The sequence below is a fragment of the Balaenoptera acutorostrata genome, chromosome 13, assembly GCF_949987535.1.
Source record: "Balaenoptera acutorostrata chromosome 13, mBalAcu1.1, whole genome shotgun sequence".
NCBI lineage: Eukaryota > Metazoa > Chordata > Mammalia > Artiodactyla > Balaenopteridae > Balaenoptera > Balaenoptera acutorostrata.
Window position 1 is genome coordinate 29556106 of NC_080076.1, and position 23914 is coordinate 29580019.

At 39.6% G+C, this 23914-nt stretch overlaps 1 protein-coding gene across 3 annotated transcripts in view; it reads right to left on the reverse strand.

The window, feature by feature from the left end:
• The window catches only part of SETBP1 (SET binding protein 1), a 376312-nt gene that overhangs the window by 10444 nt on the left and 341954 nt on the right, over positions 1-23914 (reverse strand). For all 3 annotated transcript variants that reach the window (XM_057526551.1, XM_057526553.1, XM_057526552.1), the window contains one exon: positions 17697-17867. In XM_057526551.1, the coding sequence (XP_057382534.1) occupies positions 17697-17867 (171 nt within the window). The remainder of the gene's footprint in view (positions 1-17696; positions 17868-23914) is intronic.

Sequence of the window (23914 nt, forward strand, 5' to 3'; positions counted from 1 at the left end):
ACACTGGACTTATCACTGCTTTTGCACACTGACTTTATATAGATGTCATGTAAGCACTGTGAGCAAGATAAGGGCTAATGAGGCTTAGCTGTATAGAAGCTTCCTAAGAAATAGGTGCTAATGGTTTGGAGACTTTGCCCATGTGCAAGACACATTGTAGTTTTATAAAGTTTTGGATGGGTCAGAGAGGGAGGAAAATTTATCTCTAGATTAATTAGAATTTTTCTTGCTGTTTGAATTGGGAAGGTAGAGAAATATTGGGGACCGCTGAACTGCCTGGAGTGGACTTGCCCTCCAGGTGGACAGGGCTGGAGAACCATCAGCCTCAGTCAAGGCACAGAGCTGCAGTGTGAATTGCTTTGTATGCTGATACTTAGAAGATTCTTCAAAGGCAAAGGCCATGTCTTCCCTCTGTACTCCCAGTTATTCACACAGCAGTACAAGATCTGGTATGTAGTACATGGGCAGCAAATACAAGTTCAAGGAAATTCAATTGTTTAATGTTCTCCCATGAAAATGTGCATTTTTTGGATACTTTTGTACTTAACTCAATAATGATCTCGTTTTCCAAATGCTGCTTTTTATTTTCTAATGGGATATATGAAGCAACTTGCCTTGGCAAGCAATCTTTTTTCCTTCTTCCTTAGAATTTAAATTAACCTTTGTGTCCTGGTCTTAAAAACTCGTTTGAAAAAGATGGCAAGTTGCCTTGGCTGGTGAGGCTTCTGGTGGGCAGTGCACATCAGAGTCACTGCCAGTCATCAGCACACATGCTATATACCACTGCTTTCCAATTTGAAAGCCATAATTTAGAATTAAGTGTTAGCAGATGTGGGGCATTTGTCACGATAGAATGGTACTTCCATTCTGTTCTTAAAGTCACCTTAATACAGTTTGGGATTTCTTTGAAAATGTGACTAGCTTGTTTAATGCACAGTAACTGCTTGACTATTAAATGACAGCCTCCTCTTAGGGGTTTATTGTGAAAGAACATTCCATCTCAGCTGCAGTGGCTTAGGAGACCCTGGTCTTTGTTTTGCTCCTATTTCACATTTCTCCGTGGGAAAAGTGAAGGTAGGAGGTGAGGAGCGGTTCGACTGATGGAGAGGTGAAGCAGTGGGTGTGCACCTGCGTGTTTACGTGTGGGTGCTCCCCTCTGCCTCTCCAGATCAGATACTGTTCTAAATTGGCAGCCTCTCAAGTGGGGTGCATGTTCCCAAGGAGGAAAGTGGGCTGCAAGAAAAACATATTATTGTATAAATTATTTTATATAATAATATTTTTATATAACTGTATAAAATATATAAAATATATTTTATAATATATTTTATGTAAATATATGTACATATATATGTAAAAATATATAAATTTGATGTATTTAACTTTATTATATATAAATTTTTATATAATATATAATTATATACATTATTTTTATTTATATTATTTATATCTTTTCTGAAAAATAAGAACTAAATTAAGCATTCTAATGCTTACTATATGGAGCGATGGTGGGTGATGCCCTTATCTGGGCTGCACGATGTGTCACCTGTCACAGTTGGGCATGAGGTTCCTGGAAAAAGAAGAGACCACATGCATTCAAGGGGCTGATGGCATCCCATCAGTTTATTCCCTTCAGGTGTTGTCAGGTCCTGAACATGGTTTAGAAAATTAAGATCTTTAAACAATAAAAAAATCTTTAACAAAAAATAAAAATACTTTGTAATGAGGTCAGGAATATCCATGAAATATGTTATATACCACAGAGAGTTTTATTGGTTACCTTGCAGCAAACTGTATAAAAGAGTTGCTATTTTCAAAGACAAATTTGGCAATTTTCTTCTACTTTGAGAGAAGTGTTCTAAATGCTTTCACTTTCTCAGTGCTGTCAGTGGGCTGTCTGTAATGTTACCTGGCAGTTGTTAAAAAACCAAAAAAACGCTTAATGTCCCTTTAGGGCAAAATGGGCAAGAAAGAACTGCTTTTAGAAGCAAACTCATACTATGGCGACAGCATTTTTTAAATTGATTGGAAATGTTTCCATTTTTGACAATTTTGTTGCTGTAAATGATATTATAACCTATAACATCCTTAAATATGCAAATTAAAAAATCTTGTAAACAGAGTTAACTTCCAAATGAAGGGTTTCAGAGATTTGAACTCATTAAAAAAATGCAATGTCTTTTGAAATGCAAGACCATCTGACTGTTAATAAAGGAAGTTGGTTAGTTGAATTTCAACAAAAAAAACCTTTGCTTAATTGATGGATGGGATTGAAAAAAATAGTATTATGTTTTAAGCAAAATGATACATTTTCTCCTTTTGGATCTACGTTTATGTGAAATATCCTTTTAACCTATAACATCTACTAACAAGTTTTGAAACAAACTGAATTTGAAATGAGACCTTCAAATTGCTTAATCACAAGTGTTAAAAAAACCCCAAGATTTTCAAAAAGAAGTATTCAAACTCAATCACTTGGTCCTCTCTGAATATTATTAAAAATATTAATATTAGTATAAAATTTGTTTCATTAATAATACAGTTAAATGAAATTTAAGTTTATTTTAAGAATATTATTTATTTCAGATTTATCTCACCTTTTCAGGTTTACATTTTAAAAGATGAGTACACATATTCTAAATATGTATTTACATGGGGTAACTGTTCAAAATTATGTTACCAATATCACTTCATGATCAAAAATTTGAACTGCTTTAAAGTTTTCCTGTGTTTTTCTAGACTCTTGAAGACTTCATTCATGCAGTATTTAATCCTAGAGGAATTTAACTTTCTATGAGTGCATGGCCTAAGAAGCCATTAAAGCTTCTTGAAGACAGCATGTGCTCTTCTTTGTACCCCTCATAACAAAGAGCACAGCTCCTTTCTCATAGTAGATGCTTGATTAATATTTCCTGCTAGATCATTTCAGATTGTAAATCCTAGAAACCAAAGCTTAATATCATTAATCTTCCTATTCCCTAGAGCACCTTTAATTGAATTGCATGTAATTCCAAGGCAGTCAAGAGTGTCCCATCCATGGGACTCTGGAATGGGATTTGATGCTGACCTCCTTTATTTGGTAAGGCAGTTGTGTGGTCCTGGTCCTTAGGTTTCCAGAATCCTTGAGTTTTCTGACCACAGGGTAATAATGCCAGTCATTTCATGAGCCTGGGTTTTGGACAAACTGGCAGTGGTAACTTGTCTCCAGAGACTAAGATTTGCAGAGACTAAGATGAATAAGAACACTGCCAGGTTGTACAGAGAACCTCTAAGGAAGGGAACCAGGGCTTTGGCCTGAGAAAGCTGGGTGAAGGGAGAGAGTTCAGAGATCAGAGAACTAGAAACAGGGGCAACTGTATCAGCCTCTAAGGTGCACTGTGCCTATTATTAGTAGGAATTGCCCAGGATGAATCCACAGAACAATTTTAACTCTGGGAGTTTTTCTGGGGGTGATACTTATTAGAGTCAGAGTGGCTTGGCGAGGAGTGAATTGTGAGTGGTGGCACTCATAAACTGAGGAATACTAGGGACATTTAACCCCGCTCTGTTTCAATCAACTCTGGCTTTTGTATGTTGCATGTAGCTCAAGCCCTAGCAGACTGACTAGACAACGTGAGAGGCTGGATAGAAATGCAGTTAATGCCAAAAAGTTTGACGCTACATCTGCTGAGTCTCACAGCATGCCAGGTGGTCACACGGCGGGGGTGGTTGCACCCTCTCAAAGGGCTCTTTATATTTCTTTTTTCTTTCCTTTCAAATGTGGCATAGCAGTATCCTTAACCATAAATACCATCCCTTATATAATACTCCAACTATTGTAGATGTATGTTCATACTTGATTGTGAGAGATTTCTTTTCTTTTAAATTTGGAAAAAAAATTAGAAGAACAAAGAATAATTTAACAAACATGCTCTTATGAAAATTTTCACATTTTTAATATTTAGGCTCAGATGAAATAAATCCTTATTGACCGTGTTAGAACTTCAAGAATTACATCAAATGGTTGGTATTCATGTTTTGTTTTCTAACTGGACTTAATAATTGCATTTCTTTACTTAAAACTCAGACTTTTGTTTACAGTCTGTTTACAGTTTGTTTTGTTAGAAAACATATTGACCGGGACATTAGGAGAATGAAGTTCTCATCGTGACTTTTCACCCCTCAGTTCTCTGCCTTCAGACAAATCTCTTAAATTCTTGGCAGGACCCTTACGTCAGAATAAATATGATTCTGTAAAAATAGTTATACACCTCCAAGTCTTCTCTGTTCTAGGTAAGATATCCTCAATTCCTTCATCTGTGTCTCATATGAGATAACTTCTAGGCTATATTCCATTTTGATTACCTTCCTCTGGAGATTTAATCATCTGACAAATCCCACCTTAAATTTTGGTGCCCAGAATTGAACTGATTTTCCAAGTATGAAGTGATGAATGCATAAGGCACTACACTTCTATTAATGTTCTATTAATGTGAGCTACATTAAAACAGACAACCAACAAAACAACCTGCATTTTTTTTTTTTTGCAACAATATCACACGGTTTGTTCATATTAAATGGAAGCTCAATTAACTCTCTTAAACACTTTCATAAGTTTGGCCACCAAACTTGGCCATTGCTATGTGGAATTGGTTTTTGAGCTTAAATGCAAGCCTTCTATTTAAATCTACAAAATTTAATTTTATTGGTTTTAGTCCATTGTGAAAGTCTGGAATCTTATTTTTGTTTTCTCAGAGAGGGCCCAGGTTTGTGAGGTTTCCAGAGAATTTGAATACCCTCATGTCAACCTTCCCTTTAATCCCTTCTGGGCATGATTCATGTGACTCAAGCGCCTGCTACTATTTTTCTCTTTATTGAAGTTTTTCAAAAAAAAAAGTCAATTTATACAATAAAATATCTCTGAATTCTTCATAACACTAGCAAGCAATTTATACCCATTGCTTTAGACTTTCATATATTTTTGTGTCCGGTTAGTAGACAATGGATGTACCACAGAAACAATAACTTTGCATAGCCTACAGGTGTATGCCCAACTCTATTATTTCTGCCAGAAAGGATATTGCATCTGATGTTGGAGTGGGGAAAGAAAAGTCTTACATTTTTCTTTTATCCAGAGGCAATTCTCCTACCCTAGTGGGAAAAAAAAAAAAAAAAAAGACAAAAAAACCCCAAAACAATGCTAGATGTGGTTCCAGTGCTTTCCAATTTCAGCTGGAATTCAGTCAAATAAAGTCCTCTTCCTAAAAGCCATGAAGTACTCTCATTTCAACGTTAATCTTTCTGGTCCCCTGTACATTGCTTATATCTCTCTGATAGCACTTCACATAGTCTGTCCTGTTTTAAGATTATGGGATTAATCTGCATTTATCTCTTCTCTTAAATTGTGTTTTCTTAAGGCACAAGGACCATATCTTAGCCATTCTTATTTATTCTTAGAACAAATATGGACTGAGCCCACTTTGTGCCAGGCGCTGTGCTAGGCACTCAGTTCCAACTTCCTCCTACTGGGGACCAGCACAAGCTCAGCTGACTTACTTGAAATGGAATGAATCCATATGACTCAACCTAAGCCAACACTTACAATCTATTTTGTAAAATCTGTGTGTAAAATAGAAAAGGATTTATTGAAGGGGATCCAAATCACTGTAAATTAGACTAGATCTTCACATATTTTAGCTATTCCCTACTCTCCTCAGAGCACCACTAACTGTTTGGAGTATCCAAGCTATGACCAAAAGCACTGAAGTACTGTGAAATATAGACTGAAATCCAAACCGCCCCATAGGAGAAGTGAAGCTTCGATGACAAAAACAAGTTTGGAACTTATTTAGCACCATTAAGAAAACCAGCTTGAACATTTAAGCCCACCGATTGATTAAAACAATGGGTCCCCTGGGAAAGGGAGGCATGTACATATTATATATAAATTATGTAACACCAGAAACGAGAGAGACAGAGCCAGAGACAGAGGAGGGGTGGGGGGTGGGGGATGAATGGTCTTTTCATTGCTGAACATTTGGATCAGAATTATAATGGTTTATTGTGGGGGAGTGGTCACATGCTCTCTTGGCAAATTATATATACATTCAAGTTGTGAGCACTATACCGGTAGGTTGGGGTTTTTGTTGTTGTTGTTGTTTCTATTGCTTTACCTTTTTTTTTTTTTTTTTTCAAATATAAGTTTGGACAGACTCAACACAGCAAATACTCCTTCTCAATTTAAGATTTGACAATTTAACAGGAAAAAGCTCATTCATCATCTTTCCCTTTTAGAAACCATAAATTATTGGCTCATATACCATGTGGCTTGGATTCTAGGAAAAGTTAGTGTAAACAAACCCAAGTTACAATGAGTGGAGTAAGAGGGTGAGTCATAAACAAAACACAGACATATGCTCTCATATAAATAAGGGCCTGGATCATCAGCTTCCCAAAGTCTGCTTCCCATTAATTACACAACAAAATGAACTTTCCATATGTAAAGCCCAAATCACTTAACTCTGGCAACTTGTACGAGACAAAGACCAGGATTGGACCTAAAAGGCACTGACAAAAACCTGAATTTCAAAATAATGAAAATTCTCTCAAAATTTTTTCAGGTATTGGAGGACAAGAAAATCCCTTGGAGGAGTGTTTCTGAGCACTGAAACTATTCCCAGCAACCCAGGAACACCGCTTGAGGCTGGTCTGATCCCCTGCTGAATTTAAAGGTAATATCAGGCTTACTCTCTTTTGTTCTGAGCTCTGTCATCTTTATGGGGCAAGTCCTGGGTCCAGGCCACACAGGGTGTTCACAGACATTGCTGGAATCACTGAACAGTTGAAATTCCCTCCATCAGTACTTTCTCTCTGTCCTTAGAAATTGTCCATTGGTACACAGACTCACGTTTCCTTATTGTTGTATGAAGGCTATCTGGTCTCTCTTAGTTTAAAGAGGTTTCAAGGAAACAGAACAATTCCTAGGGAAGAGGATTCTTCAACAGGTGAGAAACTTTGAGAGAGATGGTAAGCAGCTAAGTTCTCTCCTTGTGTCTCTTTCGAAAGTAGACCTCATAAAGCAAACTAACAGAGTTATTTACAAAGGACATTAAAATAACAGATGTCACATTTTAGGAGCTTGGGTGGGGGAGTGGGAGAAAAATTTTTATTCTTTGCTGGGGGTGGGGTGGGGTGTACATGTTCTTGGATCATTCATTTACTCAATGATTGTTTTTGTAGCATGTACTCTTTGTGTTGTACCATAGACCATACAAGGTAAGTGGACAACATCATCTCTGCTCTCATATGAAACTATGGGAAAGGGGGAGAACCTAACACTTTTGGAGAATCTATGGTGCAGTCTGCAGTACTTCACATATTTCCTCATTTAATTGTGATCACAACCGCGTGAAGACATTACTATCTCTGTTGTACAGAGATGAAAACTGAGACCTCAGAGGTTAAATAATTGCCCCAAAGGACACATCTTAGAAGTCATGGACTCAAAGATTCAAGCAAGGGTTGCCCTATTTCAAAGTGAGCTCATACCATATTTCCTTAAGAAGGCAAAGAAGACAAGGAGCTGGACAAGAAGTGAGAAAACCTGGGTTTCCCTGTTAATTTTCTACTAATGACTGCATCAGAACACCAAATTTCTCTCAGTTTTACAATTTCAAAGGCCTTTTCTAACACCAAATTTCTCTCAGTTTTACAATTTCAAAGGCCTTTTCTAATCGCCAAATTTCATAGTTAAATAACACAAGGTATTACTACACATCACCTGCCCTACTGCTAGACTAGGCCTTCTTGCATATTGATTTGATCCTGCTGCTTTCTCCAGGTCAAATGCCTTTAAGGGTTCCCTATAGGGAGCCAGACAGTCAATATAATGAGTGAGGTTGGCCAGGATTAGGAAGAAAGGTGGGGGGAATAGGGGAGGGCATGGGAGACTAAAGAGAATGTGGCCCATCTAAGGGGGCAAATGTTATTCTGTATCAATCATTGTTGCCAGGTAGGAATCTAAGCCCAAAGTTATCAGATAATATGAGTTTCAAAAAACCAGAACTCTTTATTATTATGTAAATCTTCTGATGTTTACAATCTGCAGATTAATTAATTTAAAAAAATGTATAAACCTGTGTAGGCCAATCAAAATACAACTGCAGACAGCTATTGGTCCATGGCTTTATTTTGCTATCACTGTCCTTCAGAAGGGTCACCATGACTCATTCTAGAATTTCAGGGACTCTAGGTTCTGACCCCAAACCTCTCTTCCAGCCTCATCTGTCATTATTTCCACATATACTCCTGTCTTAGAGATCTCTGTGCTTTTAATTTGGTCCATCCTTAGAAGGCCATCTCAACTCTTCTCTTCCCAGATCATCTCAGTGTCCTCCAACTCCCACATCTCAGTGTCCTAGTGTAATTAAATTACACCTAGGCCAGTATAATCTCCAGCTTTCCATTGAGAAGCTCATCCTGAAAATCCCATAGAACTTCTGAGTGAAGGGAGACATTTATGTGTACAAGTTCCTCCTTCTCTGAATAAACACATACCCATGCACAGATCATCTCAGTGTCCTCTGAACTCCCTTAGTGCCCTTCAGTTGGAAACTAATGATTTCTTGGTTGCTAAATGATAGCTGTTAGTATCTGAGATTGTTATTCAATCTAATAAGTTAAAAATATTTCTTGGCCATCTCATGTTTTAGAGTCAGGCCTTCCCAAATAGTGTGAAAGTTCTCCTAGGGAAAGCGCTAATCTTTACGTGTATGTATCATTGTGGCAGGTACCTGAAAAATATCTGACAATTTGTAACAAAGCCTTATAGACGTTCCAGTAAGATGAGCTCAATATGAAGCCCTAACAGGTAAAGGGGGGTTTGACTGTGCCCTGAGATAAGGGTATCTGGGGGAGGTAGTGAGGATAAAACTTCTAAAGATAGTTAATGGGTATTATGATCTGAGTCATAACATGACTAAATTATGACTTAACATGATTAAATCCTGGCATGGCATGACTTCATTTTTAACATGAGAGGGGTCATAAAATAGTGATATATTGCTTTGAACATGGAATTGGTGCTGTTTCATTTCTTTCTCACCACTGCCTAAAAAGCAGAAATTATTTTTCCCATTTCACTGGTAAGGAAACCGAGACTCAGAAGTCTAATTTAGACTGTGACTCACCTAAGGAAATGAATTAAGTACTGCAGGCTATGCAGTAACACTGGTCCTTGAATTCCAAATGCAGTTTTCACTTTACATCTGTGTGGTAGCCAGAAAGAGTCCAGGTTTCCTAATTCCTAGCAGGTAATATTTGTAATTCAGTTCACTTCTCTGAGCTCAATTTCCTCAGCTGCAACATGAAGGGGTTTGCAGAGATCCGTTCTAGTCTATTCTAATCCAGCCTTGTCTAGTCAATTCTAGTTTAAGCAGCAGGAGAAGGAGGCCCCCTGGGAGGTGCTCTGGGATTATTCCAGTGACCCTCAAAGGTAGAGTGGAGAGGGCTGCGGGTGAGTTATACCTCTCTCTGTGTCTTTCTGTGTGTCTCTTTCTCTTTGTCACACCTGTCTATTCTCTCTAAATTCTCTCTCCAGTCTCTTAGACTGACTTACAGTCTGCCTGGACCACTAAAGATCATTCTTAATGACAGTCATTACACAGTTCTTCCACATTGCCTGAGGGCATTTCCACAGCAATAAGCAGGAAAGACCTTGTCCCCCTTCTCCACAGCTGGGCTCAGTATGCCAACTTCACTGGAACCAAGTTTTTCAAAAACTCTCCATTAATTACAGGAAACCCAAAGCACTGTCCCCTCTTCTCATTAACACAGTTGCTTTCAGTTGCCACTAAATTATCTCACCACCATTAAATGAACAATCTAATTAGACTTCTGGAAATGGAAAAAGCCAATGAATAAGGCAGGCATGCCACTTTCATCTCAAAACTGATCATAAACTATTGTGCCCTTTTGTTTTCGTCCACATAAAATCTGCCCTGGAAGAGTGTCCTTTCATTCTCTCCTATTTATAAAGAGGAGTTTGAATATTTGATATAAAATGAGTATCTTAACAGAGATTGCTTCATGTTTGGGAGGTTTTATTTCCTGCATTTCTGAGCATGGAGACTCATTACAATAATCGTACCTGACTCCCCCTGAGTGTGATGCCTCACAGCCAAACCTCCCACTGGGTTTCAATGGAGGTGTGAATGATACTATCACTGGGAAGAAGATAAAATGTATTATTATCATTACTCTATTTTTAAGAAGGTCTGACTGTGGCAAGAGGTGGTTGGGAGTATAATCTGTACAAAGCATGCAGAGGAGATAAATTGAGTTAAACTTCTCACAGACATGGCACTTTCTAACCTGTCATTAAACCTTCTGTCTTTCCTAAAATCTCAGCTCTAGAGAGAGAAAAATGAGTTAAGTCCAGTCCAGGGATGTTTGCTGAGTATCTACTATGCACCGAGCACTGCACGAGGTTCTTGACACCCAAATATGATTATATGTTGCTTAATAACAGTGTTCCTGGATTTTGTTTCTCTTGTTTTCATCCCATTGAACCCAAGGTTCTGAGAATTCATGGGATACTCAATACTCATTGAATGGGACAAATCTTAAATAGGAAATGGTTGCTGCCCTCAGGAAATCAATACTCTGAACAGAATGCAAGACTAGCCTACATAAAATAATTAAATTACACCTAGGCCAGTATAATCTCCAGCTTTCCATTGAGGAGCTCATCCTGAAAATCCCATAGAACTTCTGAGTGAAGGGAGACATTTATGTGTACAAGTTCCTCCTTCTCTGAATAAACACATACCTATGCACTACACATACCATGCCACATAGGCTGACTCCTTAACTTGAAAATAATCTTCCCTGGAGGATATCCTGGTGGATTAGCCAGGAGCTAGTCTGCCATTACTGAACAGAAGATTCTGGAGGCCCCAGGGGTCCCTTTCGGGTTGCTCCCTCTGCTGAACAGTCTCAGGATGGTTTGCTGTTTCTGGGGCTGCCATGGAAAATAAAGGCAAATCATTGCCTCTCAGCTCTAATAAATATCATGCTAGAGTAAATGTTTTCATGCACCAGATGGTTTTGTGCAGGAAACAGTTGTTGTTCAGTGCATTTTGATTAATACTTAATGATTAGCTGTTGTTTGCCCACCTCAGTGCTAGGTACTGGGGTTTCAAAGTCAAATAAGACCTGACAATAGGGGAGTGGACAGTGCAGCATGAGACATGGACACTACATTAAATGTAGGCACCAGTGATCAACCAGCTTGTAGGGAGAGGAGCACAGAGGATGTGGTGTCTAACTTGGCCGTGGGGTGATTCTCAAAGTGGGTGTAAGGGAAGCCTTCCTAGAGTTGAAGGCACCTAAGCTGAGTCATGAAGAGTAATCATGAATTAGATATCCAAATAGCTTGAGGAGTGGGTGAAGGAGACAGGAACAGTCCAGGGTGGAAAATAGGTAATAGCAATAACAATAACAACAACAATAGTAGCAGCAACAATAGCACAAATTTGCTGAACTCTTCCTATGTGTCAGTCACTCTGCTAAGATTTTTCACAAGGATTACCTCATTTATTCCTCACCACAATCCTCTACACTGGGTAGCATGCTTTTCTCCATTTCACAGGTGTGAACACTGAGGACTGAACACCCAGCTGCTTTAGTGCAGTATTGAACTTCCAATGCAGGTGATTGGAAGCAAGAACACATGTGTTCAACTAGAGCACCACACAGCCCACAAGTGGTGTCAAGAAAAATGAGCCAAAACTTAGAAACAAGACAAATGGAAGGGTGCATGTCCTTGTGGAGTCTTAGTGTCATCTTACAGGGGATTCACTATCCACTACTAATTAAGCCCCAGATTCTGCCAGGTAATATATTAACTTGTAGGTTTTTGCCCAGAAAATATGCAAATGATTTCTTTCCAGTAGAAAAGATAAGCCCAGAGGTTATAGTTTTATTGTCCATTAGGACATTAACTGAACAATCTTGCTTGGCATTCTTTCTCTAACGCCTACATTCCTGTAATGCCCTTTTCTTCTAGTTCTAATTCTTTTTGGACCAGCTATATCACCATGTTGGTTTCCTCATTAAAGAGTTTAATGAATCCTTGACATGAGTTTTTAGTTTTTTGCAAATTACACTCTGACAGTGGGGATTCCAAAGGAGTTTGGTGCTGGCTGACATTTCCAAGGAGATGGGCCCAGATTCTGGAGAATTTGGTGCTTCTTGGGGATGTTTGCAGCCTTAGCCACGGAACAGCTCAGCTTTTTCAGGATGTCCAGTTTAAATCAGAAAAGAGCTTATTTTCTCCTTTTTGGGCAAAAAAATTGGAAGTTTTCCAGAAGGCCTTTGGTGTGATGGGGTCTTCAGGGAAGCACGGAAGTTTGCAACCCTGCTGGGTCTCTTCATGGCCCAGAGCTAAAGCGAGAGGGCTCATCAAGAACCTCATGTTCAGTAGAGCTCGATAGGCAAAACGAGTGATTCTGTGCTGCTTCAAGGTGGCCCGGTAGGTAGCATTTTTCAGAAAATTTGAATGATTTGTGTTTAAAATAAAGCTTCATTTTCTCTAGATCTTTTTGAACTTTTTCTACTGTATATTTTAAGTGATAAATCTGGACTTAGAGAAATTTATTTTACAACTTGATGACTTCTTTGGTTTGTAAACTTATGGCTCTTGGATGTTTCAAATCCTATTAACTTGCACATTCATTTGCTCTATTTTGGTTCTTTTGGAAAGACAAGACTTTTGGCTGAATCTACCCATTATTTTGGTTAGGAACTTCAGATCATGATACCACACAGGACAAAAAATAAATAAATAAATTACTTTACAATTCTGAAATTCCTGTTCACTGCTTTTTGCATTTGTACCTGGATATCATTTCATCTTTTTGGGTCCCTCTCCATAAATGGCAGCTGGTTAACAGAAAAGTCAGGCATCCTAGAATTTGGGAGTTAGAAGCAATTTTCATGATCATTTTTGCTCCAGCTACTAGAATGCTGGATTTCATTCTGATTCCATTAGAATTAAGAATTCACTCTTTAATTTGTAAAGGTAATTTTTTAAGCTTAAAGTTTGGCATCTTGATTACAGGTATCAGCCAGTTCTGATTGGGCTGATAGTTTGGTTTAATAACGAAATGGTTTACCTAATATGTCTTTGCTTTTAGAAGCAAAATGTCTGACTTGTGAAATTTAAATATTTTCACTTACTCTGATAGTTTTAAACAGGGCAGATGACACAGTTTGAGAGAATAATATATTAGCCTTGATACGAAACAGATACAAACTATAAATTAAGAGCTGTGCTCCCTCTGCTGCCCTTGTCATCTCTAACAGGGCTACACCTTGAGCAGGTGAGATTTGGTGATAGCAACCCTGATACATATCTTTTTTCCTACTTGGATTTAAGATGAGAGACTATCAGTGTGTGTGTGTGTGTGTGTGTGTGTGTGTGTGTGAGAGAGAGAGAGAGAGAGAAAACAAGAAAGAAATGCTTTCCTGTTTGCTTGCTTTTCCATTACTACGACTCTAGACTTTTCAGGTGCAGAACCAAAGAAATTTTTTTTTTCTTGGTGTTTTATGAAGTTCCTACAAAATTTGTAACTTACTTAATAATATAGTCTCATCTTAAATATCAATACAAAGTGTGTGGGGGGGGCATGTTTCAGTAGTAAAATCATGCACTCTCTACATATCGCATAACCTCCCTGAGAAGTTACTTCAATGTGTAGAAGATCAGAAAAATAAGGCTGACTTATTCAGGTACAGATTATCTGGTGTGGTTATTCAGTCATTATTGGGACAGTGCAATGGAAGTTATTTCAAATTATGCATCATTTTGAACAAACTTGATTGAAGCTTTCACTGCGTTAGCCCTAATTACTCACAATAATGATGCAGTGCTCCCTTGAACCAGACCTCCTTTGTTGTGCCAGGGGACTGCAGCTGATCAATGGCTATTGAGCAGTTTGATCACGAAGGCTGAACTGCTTCAGCACCAGTGGCAGCCACTGCCTTCCCTCCCTCCCAGTAGCTCACAGACTGACATGTTCTCAGTCTGGCCACCCTCTCCTGCAGCTCCTCTTCTGTGTCTTCCTCCAAATCAATAACTTCATAATCAGCATGACTCTCAGACTCGGAGAAGCTAAAAAATTGCCTTAAATAAACAAAAATATACATACACACACACGCACGAGCTAGAAAAAGACATATTTTTAAGCCTTTGACCCACATTCATTTCTTCCACATTATAATGTTTATAAAATAAGGTGGGAAACCTTCCTTTTTTTTTTTTTTTTTCTTTTACCAAAGATTACCTGTTTGAAAAAATACCATTAGGATATAGACTGATCAATTATTTGGCAAGTATTTACCAACAGCTTATCACATGTCTGTCAAAGATTTTTCCATTTGCTTGTTAAGCAGTTCCAATATCAAGCATGTTTTTCTCAGACGTCTCCCATCTTGTTTGGTACGGAATAAACACACAGCTACTGCCTCGTAATCATTCATTTCACTTAGTGATTATTTATTGAGCATCTACTATGTGTCAGGAACTGTACTAGATACCTTAGTTTCCATTATTTTAAAATAAAAGTAATTTCAAATTAATTGAATTATTTTAGTATTTAAAAAACTCAATAGGGAATTCCCTGGCAGTCCAGTGGTTAGGACTCTGCACTTCCACTGTCGGGGGCACAGGTTAGATCCCTGGTCGGGGAACTAAGATCCCGTGTGTTGTGAGGCGTGGCCAAAAAAAAAAAAAAAAAACTCAATAAATGATTTCTTAAATTAATTTTGCTTTATAAGCCACTTAATTTTACTCTTCTTTCCTTTATCTTCTCTGCACTTGTCTGGGTCTTCAAAACCACTCTGTAGAAATGACGACCTATTGAAAAATGTTGATTTCTTTATATGGCCAGAAGTAATTCTAAATTACCTTACTTATAGTGAAAGATGGGACTCTAAAGAAAACAACAATTAAGTGAGTTGTCTCATCAGAAATATGTATGATTAATGTACAAGCACCCAATTGAATGAAATCAAACCCAGAACCTATTTATTAACTACCTTCTGTATGCCTGACTCTGCTTAAAGCATCACATTATGAGTTTCACTCACTGTTCTCTAAAAGAAGTAGGAGTCCGTAATTAGGGAGAAAGAAATCTGCCTTTGCTACTGTTGGGCCTATGATAGAAATGAGATTCCACTGGAAATCAGGCAGTAAATCAAGAAATTTGGGTTCCAATCCAACTGCATGACCTCAGGCAAATCTCTGAATCTCAGAAGCATCAATTTCTTCACGTGTGAAACGGGGTATTGGGCATGAGCCCAGGCTGTGCGACCCTAACTCTCTTAGGTTTGTGGGAAGACGTTTGTCTGTGGGGAGTGGAATCTCAGGAAGGTCTGGCCTTCAGCACCTGGAGTAGATCTTTAGCCTGTTTTCCCACAAAAGTTCTGCTCAGCAGCCTAAGACCCGGAAATGGACCAAATCTGTGAAACTCTCATGAGGGTCTCATTTGAGCATTGCCAAAAATAAACAGCCCATTCCTACATCCTGAAACAGGAGAGCTTTGGCTCAGCTCTGATTACCAGAGAGGCAGGTTTAAAAGTTTAATACCCACCTGTTTCTACGCCCATTTGGCATATTTGTAAATTATTGAATGCAAATAGAGGAGGCAAGCCCGTAGAAGCTTGGGATCCCAAGAATGTGTTCTCTCACACAGCATGGAAAAAGTTCAGGGAAGGAAAATAGGGGATCACCTGCCTTTTGCCTCTGGGAAATATCTGTGCTTGGCAAGCAAAGGCGGAAACATGCAGGCTAATTTTTAAATCCATAAAGGGAGGCCAAGGGAGGCCTCCAGAGCTTAACCGACAGGGTTGAGCAAGCAATTATCTGGGTGGGTATGCAGACCTTGGCCCAAATCTTTTGCTCCAGACAAGTGATGAATTCCCAGAGTTCCAGGCATGGCAGCAGTGACCACTTCTCGGACTCCCTCCACAGGTGCCCTCCCATAAAGGTGCTGCAAGTCTCAGGGGAAGCTTCTTCCCCTTTCCTCTGTGACTCTCCTCCTAGGACCTCTCCTTGTTCTCATTGCTGGCATCGTTTACCTGGCATTTCCATAAAAAAACTTTTCATTTCACACCTAACATGTGAAAGATGTTAATATTCTTGATCATATTTGAGAGATGATCCCGTTTCTTCAGAGCAAGATTTCCCAAGTGCCTGGGAAGAATACCATTTCCAAGAGATGTTAAGAGCTATTCCCAGAAAAATGAGTTTTGTGGTCAGGTAAGGCCATGAAATTCTGTGTCTCACCCTCCTGGAACCTCACAATGCACATTGGTCAATTAAAAGCTCAGAAAAACCCTGCAGAAAGGAAGCAGATGCAGTGTAGCATTCCTCACACTCACCTAACTATGAAAACATTTATCACAAAACACCTACCAATATTTTGTGAAACTCAATTTGGGAAGTGTCATTCCAAATATTTCTTTCTGTTATTTCAGTTGGGCTCATTTTCTAATTACCAATGGTCTCCATGAAGGAGGTAGGTATGTAGCTGAGTTCTCTGCTTAAAGCAAACTGCTGAATTAGAAGATGAGTTTAGGCGAATATCAATAATGAGTGTCTTCTTGGGCTTCTAATCATAATAGGCATTTGTAAATACTGCAATATGCTTAACATTTACCAGTGCATCAATTCAACACATTTTATGGAATGTGCCGTCACTCTGTGTGCCATGAAGATAGCAAGAATCTAAATCATGGATTCTATCTCTGAAGTACATACAAGTCTGTCATGAGAGAGAAGAAGTTAAATAGAAGCATTTCTCGTGTAGTCTAAAAGTGGGTGGTAAATGCATGGCAGAGACACTGGATGCTACAGGCATTCAGAGGAGGTGTGACTCCCTGGGCCTTGAAGATCTGTGAGATGTGAATAGAACCGAGTAAGGCTGTCCTAAAGAAAGGTGTTAAGCCAAGTCCAAGGCCTTCCTTCCTGGCAGTAGGGATGAGCGCGGCAAACTGGGGTTGGTGCACAGGACTGCTGGGAGGTGATGTGGGGAGTAGCGGAAGGCAGAGCATATGGGATGTCTGAGTAAGGCACTTGTACTTTATAAACTGCCAGTGAGGAGTCTGGTGACTATTGAGGAATTTATGACATCATGAGCTAGAATGAATCAAGTCCTCAGGGAAACTCTGATTACCATCTCCCAACCATGGTGAGCACAGGAGGTAGTGAAATGCAGTGGTTGAGAGCATGGGTCTTGGATCTGAGTTGGAATTCTGAGTGTCCACAGGTTCCTGGGGCAAGTTTCCTTCCCATTAGCTTCCTCTTCTGGAATGAAGACACATGTATTTATTTCACAGAGTTATTTTATGAGTTACATGAGATATATAAGGTCCTATATGCAGAGACTAGTAGTTACTAAGGCTTGATAAAGAGTGATTAATACTGTTACTACTACTCACTGACCTTTGCCTCCAGGTTCTGAGATGATCTCCTTCCTTTCTTAGACCTTCTCCCACTTGAAAACTCCAATGCTGAAACAGCTCACATGCTCAGTGTCCGCAGGAGGTTGGCTGAAGAGAGAACTCTTACCTGTACTTAGCAGCAGCACATTCCCAGAGGGCCTTCTCCATGCCCACCTTCCCTGGGGTGAACCCAAAGCATCTGAAGTGCTCACCTGCATCTGATGTTGCTGCAGATGCAGCAAGGAGAGATAACACTGGGGCTGGTGGGATTGCAACACTGTCCACTGCAGCTGGCTTCTTCCTGGTCATCATGGTGGACGCTGAGCCCTCATTCTTACTATGTGCTGCTGTTTGGTCCACTTTTAAGTGGGGACTTGGTATCCCTAAAGAAAATAACCCCAAAGCCTGCAGTTACTTTAAAGAAATAGGAAGACAGACAACATAAAATCTGAAAGTGACCTGAAGAAATCATCAAATGATCTGACCTCCTTCTGGTGCAAGAATGACATTTTAGAATGTTTAAAGGAAACAAAACAAAACAAATTAGCAGCATGACTGGTTTTGGTTTTGCGGCTGAGGTTAGTGGTGACAACATTCCAGGTGGCCTGCCTGAAAGTGGGGGTCGGGGCACAGGCCTAATGAAGCAGTGTAAGCCATCATGCACGCTTTACCTTCCATGGATCAAGAAGCCTGTCTTTACAGAGGTTTTGGTGTGCAGAGCATGGAGGGGAGAAGTTGACCCCACCCTAGTGAGGCTTCTCATCTCATCCAGCTAGGAAGACAAGACTAGATGAAAAGGAAAAACTGGGCAACAAGTATGGGCAGGCCTGTGTGTTATTCATTCCAAGTGCCTGGGGAGTTCTCAGGAGGCAGGGATTTGTGTGGGAAGAAGTAAGGAAAGGCTTCCCAGAGCTCATGCTAGAGTAGCAAGGTCGAAGGAAAGGCATTCCCAGTGCTGAGAAGAGTGTCTGCTAAGTCATGGGTGAGGAATGAAGATGATTCAGACAAGAGGCCGGCCTTCTGGAGGCAGGAGATGCCCTGTGGGGACTGGTGTGTCACAACAGTGACTGGGCCAAGTAAGAGCTGAACTTGGGGGCCTTTGAGTGTCTGGTCATAATAGTCACAACTTTTTGATGCTGAAAAGCCTGGGTAGACTCTTATGAGGTGCCTCTGAAAGGGCTTGGAGATTTACTACATAACACATTATAAGAACTGTTCTGGAGCCTTGTTTGCTGGGCTCAAATCCCGGCCCTCTTACTTTTCAGCTGTGTGATCATGAGCAAGTTACTTAACCTCTCCAAGCTTTAAGCTTCCTTAACTGTGCAGATGGGATGGAACTGCATTACCTCATAGGGGTGGTTGGGGGCATACATGATCAATCAAAATAAAGGGCCTAGAACAGTGTCTGGCACATAGTTCATGCTATATAATTGTTTCCTGTTATGATTATTCCTATTATACTGCTATCACTATTATAACCTGCTCCTCAGGCCAAACGGAAACCAGCCAACAAAGGCTCAGTTCTCTTCCCTGACATGACCAAGGATTTCTGGACACCTTGTACATCCCTAGCTGCAAAACAAGTCACTCTCCAACTCATCCAAACATAAGTTCAGAAGCTGGAGGTGTCTGAATCCATGTCAAATGGTCATCTACTCAGAATTTCTTTTTTTGTAGGCTACATGCCACTGATAGCAACAACATGAAACAGGCCATATCACGGTAGTTCCTGCCCTTTTTTCCCATCTCAACCAACTTGAGTGACACAGCTCACCTCCACTGAGATCTGCTCACTTTGGCCTAATGGCAGCACTGTGAAGCATGTAGTGTGGAGGTTACTCTTTTCTTACTTTTATAGATGAGGACAACATATTTCTGAAATGTTAAGAGATAACTTATTAAACTTACTAAACTCATACAGCTCTTAATGTCAGAGCTCAAAGTTTTCAAGCAGCCAGATGCTAAACTCAGGGATCATCTTGGTCTACCTTACCATCTTCCAACTTCTGCCCATGACCTGGTCTACCAACAGCATGCTTCACACTGAGGACACAGAGGGCCTATATCACACCTGGAAAAGGCACCTGTAACCACCTAAGGAAGAAATGCAACAACTTTCATTTACTGTCTACTACCTTCCTCCTACTCTCCATCCCGATCTCTGAAACCTCCACCTGAGGTGTTGTAAATAAAAATAAATTTTTCTTTTTTGATTTCATATTTCATAGCGTTTGACTATGGGAGTAGACAAACATCAAATTCTATGACAGAGAGACTGCAAGGCACAACCATCAAGAAATCAGGAGGTGCAGCAAACACGTACATGATCCCCGGATGATGCCCGCTTGTAAAATATGCAGGTGTGCCAGGAATACACAAGGTATACACATGCAGTATATGTAAAATGCAAACAGAATCTTCTGCAAGGAGATACATCCAAATAGTTAACCATGGTTATTCTGAGGAAGGAGAGCACAGGGGAGATTAGTGAGGGAGTTTTTACTTTTGCTCCTTAGCCTTCTTTATTGTTAATATTTTTTAAACCACAAACATATATTAAACTATTTTTCCATTAACAAAATAAGCATAGTTTGGAAAGAATCTAGAAGTCTATCAGAGTATGGTCATCTGGGTAGACTGACTGATGTGCTAGAATAGTGGGCTGCTAACAAATATGCAATGGGATAGCAGGCCTGAGTCTGATAAGAATTCCCCACCGTGGTACTCCACGCCACCCTGGCCCTGTTCCTGTCAAATGGATGCAGGTGTCCTTTGCACAGCACACCTCCAGAACTCTAAGCTGCCAGAGTTCTATTGGATAACAGCTCCTTTGGAAAAACTCCCTGATCTGTCTGTCCTCTTTGTACCTGTGGACACAGGTGGGACAGGGAGTTCTTTGATCATATTATTATATGTGCAGGGAATGAGTCATAAACAGGATTAGCAGGCAGATATTTAGCTCTCACTCAGGAACACAGTGATTTCAAGCCATTTTAGTTGTACCCCTTTTCATGCAAATGTTCACAATTCACATCATTCCCTTAAAGCAGATCTGATCACACCTCTATCGGGTGTACTTTGCTACTCAAGTGTTTATGGTACAGAATAAGTTAAAAGTAATAAGATGACACTTAAAACACTCTATAATTCAGATTGTCACTCTTTAGCTATCTTGAAAACCCTAGATAATTTAGGATTTTCTAGATTATAGTACTGTTTGCCAGTTGCCGTCCAATGAATTTGAAAACAAATTGAAAAAAAAAAAATCCTGATGTTTGCTCAGACATTTTTCAGTTTTGAAAGGATTAGGGAAACAATCCCAGAAGTAGTATATGTGGGCAAGAATATTAGATAAACGTTAAACAAAGGCTAATATAACAGTACTTGTAATGCATAAACTCTGTCTGAGAGCAGAGGTCTCAGGAGACTGGAATGGGTGACTTCTTGGGAGAGAGCATTGGGCAGGCTGGCCACTGGAAGTCTTTGTTTCTCTTCATTCCAGGTGGCAGCTGATGCTCCATGGAGAGGTACCCAAAGGACCAGAGGAACATGAAACAGTTCAGAACCAAGTTCTCACAAATGCTCGGTGATGGTAGAGTGGTGGGATATTTGGCAAGTTCCTTCCCAGAATGGGCCTGGCTGCTCTCTCCATGGGAGGAAGATTTTTGAGGCTGGAGATCAATCATAAAGAAACCCAGATTCAGCAATGTACTGACTGGACCACTGAGATTAGGCACTGCTGTTTACACGGGGGCATGAGGAAAAACAAGGATGGCTTTGATCTGGGAAAGGATCACTATGTCAAATTCGGACAGCAGACTGTATGGAGAGCACACTTGGTAGATGTGTTCAGAGGATCACCAAACCCCAACACAGGATAAATTGTATTGAGGCTTGCATATCTGGAGGCCAGTACATTTTTAAAGGAGGAAATAACAATGCTAATAACTTTGTGGATCCAACATCTGTTCATAATTAAGACAGAGAAGCCAAAAGGAAATAAAAAAAGTTAAACCTATATGAAAACATTCTACTATAACCTGTAGACCTCTATTGATAAATTTTTTAAAAACCCTTTGAAACTGTGCAGTAGCCTATCGAGGGACAGTCACTCATTTTCAAAGGTAATTTCTCATAGACCGCTTATCCTCTTGAACCTCTACCTGCACACCGTGTTTTCATTAGGGACTTGATTTATGGATTCCACCTCCTTTGACGCAGAAGGTGACTTCCTGTTGCCTTGGTTACTTGGAGCTCAGTTCAAGGTTAAAGTACTCCCAAATCAGAATCAGTGGCAGGCGCTGCATCTAGCGGCCAGGTTATTGACTGCCCCAGGATGTGGAAAGGTCTGAGAAAAAGCACTGTTTACTGCCTTAAGGGTGAGTCAATATTGAGTCAATAGTTTCGATATTTTGATTCTGTTTCTTCCGAAGTAGTAGTTTCTGTTCAATTACCTCTTCCCCAGGTTGCTCAAGGTTACAGGGGTCATGGAGGAAAAGCAGGGTCTGTGGTGGCTGACTTTCCCAGGATATCTTTAATGAGCTCTGTGACCTTGGATAATAAAAACCAGCCTCACCATAGAGTAATTTGTATGTTGTTCTAGGTTTGTAAAGTTAGTTATCTACTTATCTCATTTTCTCTATGGGGAAACAAACAAACAAACAAACCTTTGTGGGACAGTTATTATTTACTCCTTTTTTCTAGATGAGAAACTGGAGGTTCAAGGACGTCAGACAACTCATCTAAAATCACACAGCTGATAAGAAGTGGTAAGAAATAGATCCTAAATCCCGATTGAGTCCTCATCTCATAGTTTCTTTAAAATAAAGGGGCTGATAAAATCATCATCCAGGGATCATACATAATTCATTTTGTAATATCCACTACAGAAAGCAGTGTATCTGGAAAATACTATGCAATTATTTTAGGTTTAATTAAAATTTTAATTCTAAGATTGCAAATGCAGATGTTTCCTGGAGACAAAACTTAGGATGGCATAGTGAGAGAGGCTGACACCAGTGGGGTGGTTAGTTCCTTCTGTCACTTTCCTGGCCCTTTCACTGTAGAATGCAGTGCTTGTCATGGACTGAGAGGCATGTTTTGTTGAGCACTCAGTGGCTTTTAATCTTGCAAAGAGCAATGACATGCATTATGCTATTTGCCCCTTGCATCATCCCTGTGGATGACAAGAGGCAGATGGTGACAATCCAAATTCACAAATAAGAAAACCAAGGCACAGAGGACCAGGTGATGTGCCCAAGCTCACATATCACAAGTGCAAAGAAAGCGGTGCTGAAATCCATGCCTCTTGACTCAGTTCAATGTTCTTTTCTGTCCCATGACACATTGACTTTTGGGCAAACCAGTAGATAATATATTTTTCACAAGAGGAGACTCATATTGAAAACTTGATTATAATTCCTTTTCTCATATATTGGCTGTCTGCTCGAATTCTCCCATTGCTATTTTTTCTTGTTTACAAATGAACTTCAACCATGGTAATAAGGGGATATACGTTACAGAATAAAGTGAATCAAGAAATAGATACACTTGTCAGAGGGCAGACAGCAGAAGCAAGAAGAACTACAATCCTGCAGCCTGTGGAATGAAAACCACATTCACAGAAAGATAGATAAAATGAAAGGCAGAGGACTATGTATCAGATGAAGGAACAAGATAAAACCCCAGAAAAACAACTAAATGAAGTGGAGATAGGCAACCTTCCAGAAAAAGAATTGAGAATAATGATAGTGAAGATGATCCAGGACCTTGGAAAAAGAATGGAGGCAAAGATCGAGAAGATGCAAGAAATGTTAATTAAAGACCTAGAAGAATTAAAGAACAAACAGAGATGAACAATACAATAACTGAAATGAAAAATACACTAGAGGGAAGCAATAGCAGAATAACTGAGGCAGAAGAACAGATAAGTGAGCTGGAAGACAGAATGGTGGAATTCACAGCTGTGGAACAGAATAAAGAAAAAGGAATGAAAAGAAATGAAGAGAGCCTAAGAGACCTCTGGGACAACATTAAATGCACGAACAAGACGAAAAGACAACCCTCAGAATGGGAGAAAATATTTGCAAACGAATCAATGGACAAAGGATTAATCTCCAAAATATATAAACAGCTCATGTAGTTCAATATCAAAAAAACAAACAACCCAATCAAAAAATGGTCAGAAGACCTAAATAGACATTTCTACAGAGAAGACATACAGATGGCCAAGAGGCACATGAAAAGCTATTCAACATCACTAATTATTAGAGAAATGCAAATCAAAACTACAATGAGGTATCACCTCACACCAGTTAGAATGGGCATCATCAGAAAATCTACAAACAACAAATGCTGGAGAGGGTGCACTTTAGGTGGGGATGTAAATTGGTACAGCCACTCTTGCACTTTAGGTGGGGATGTAAATTGG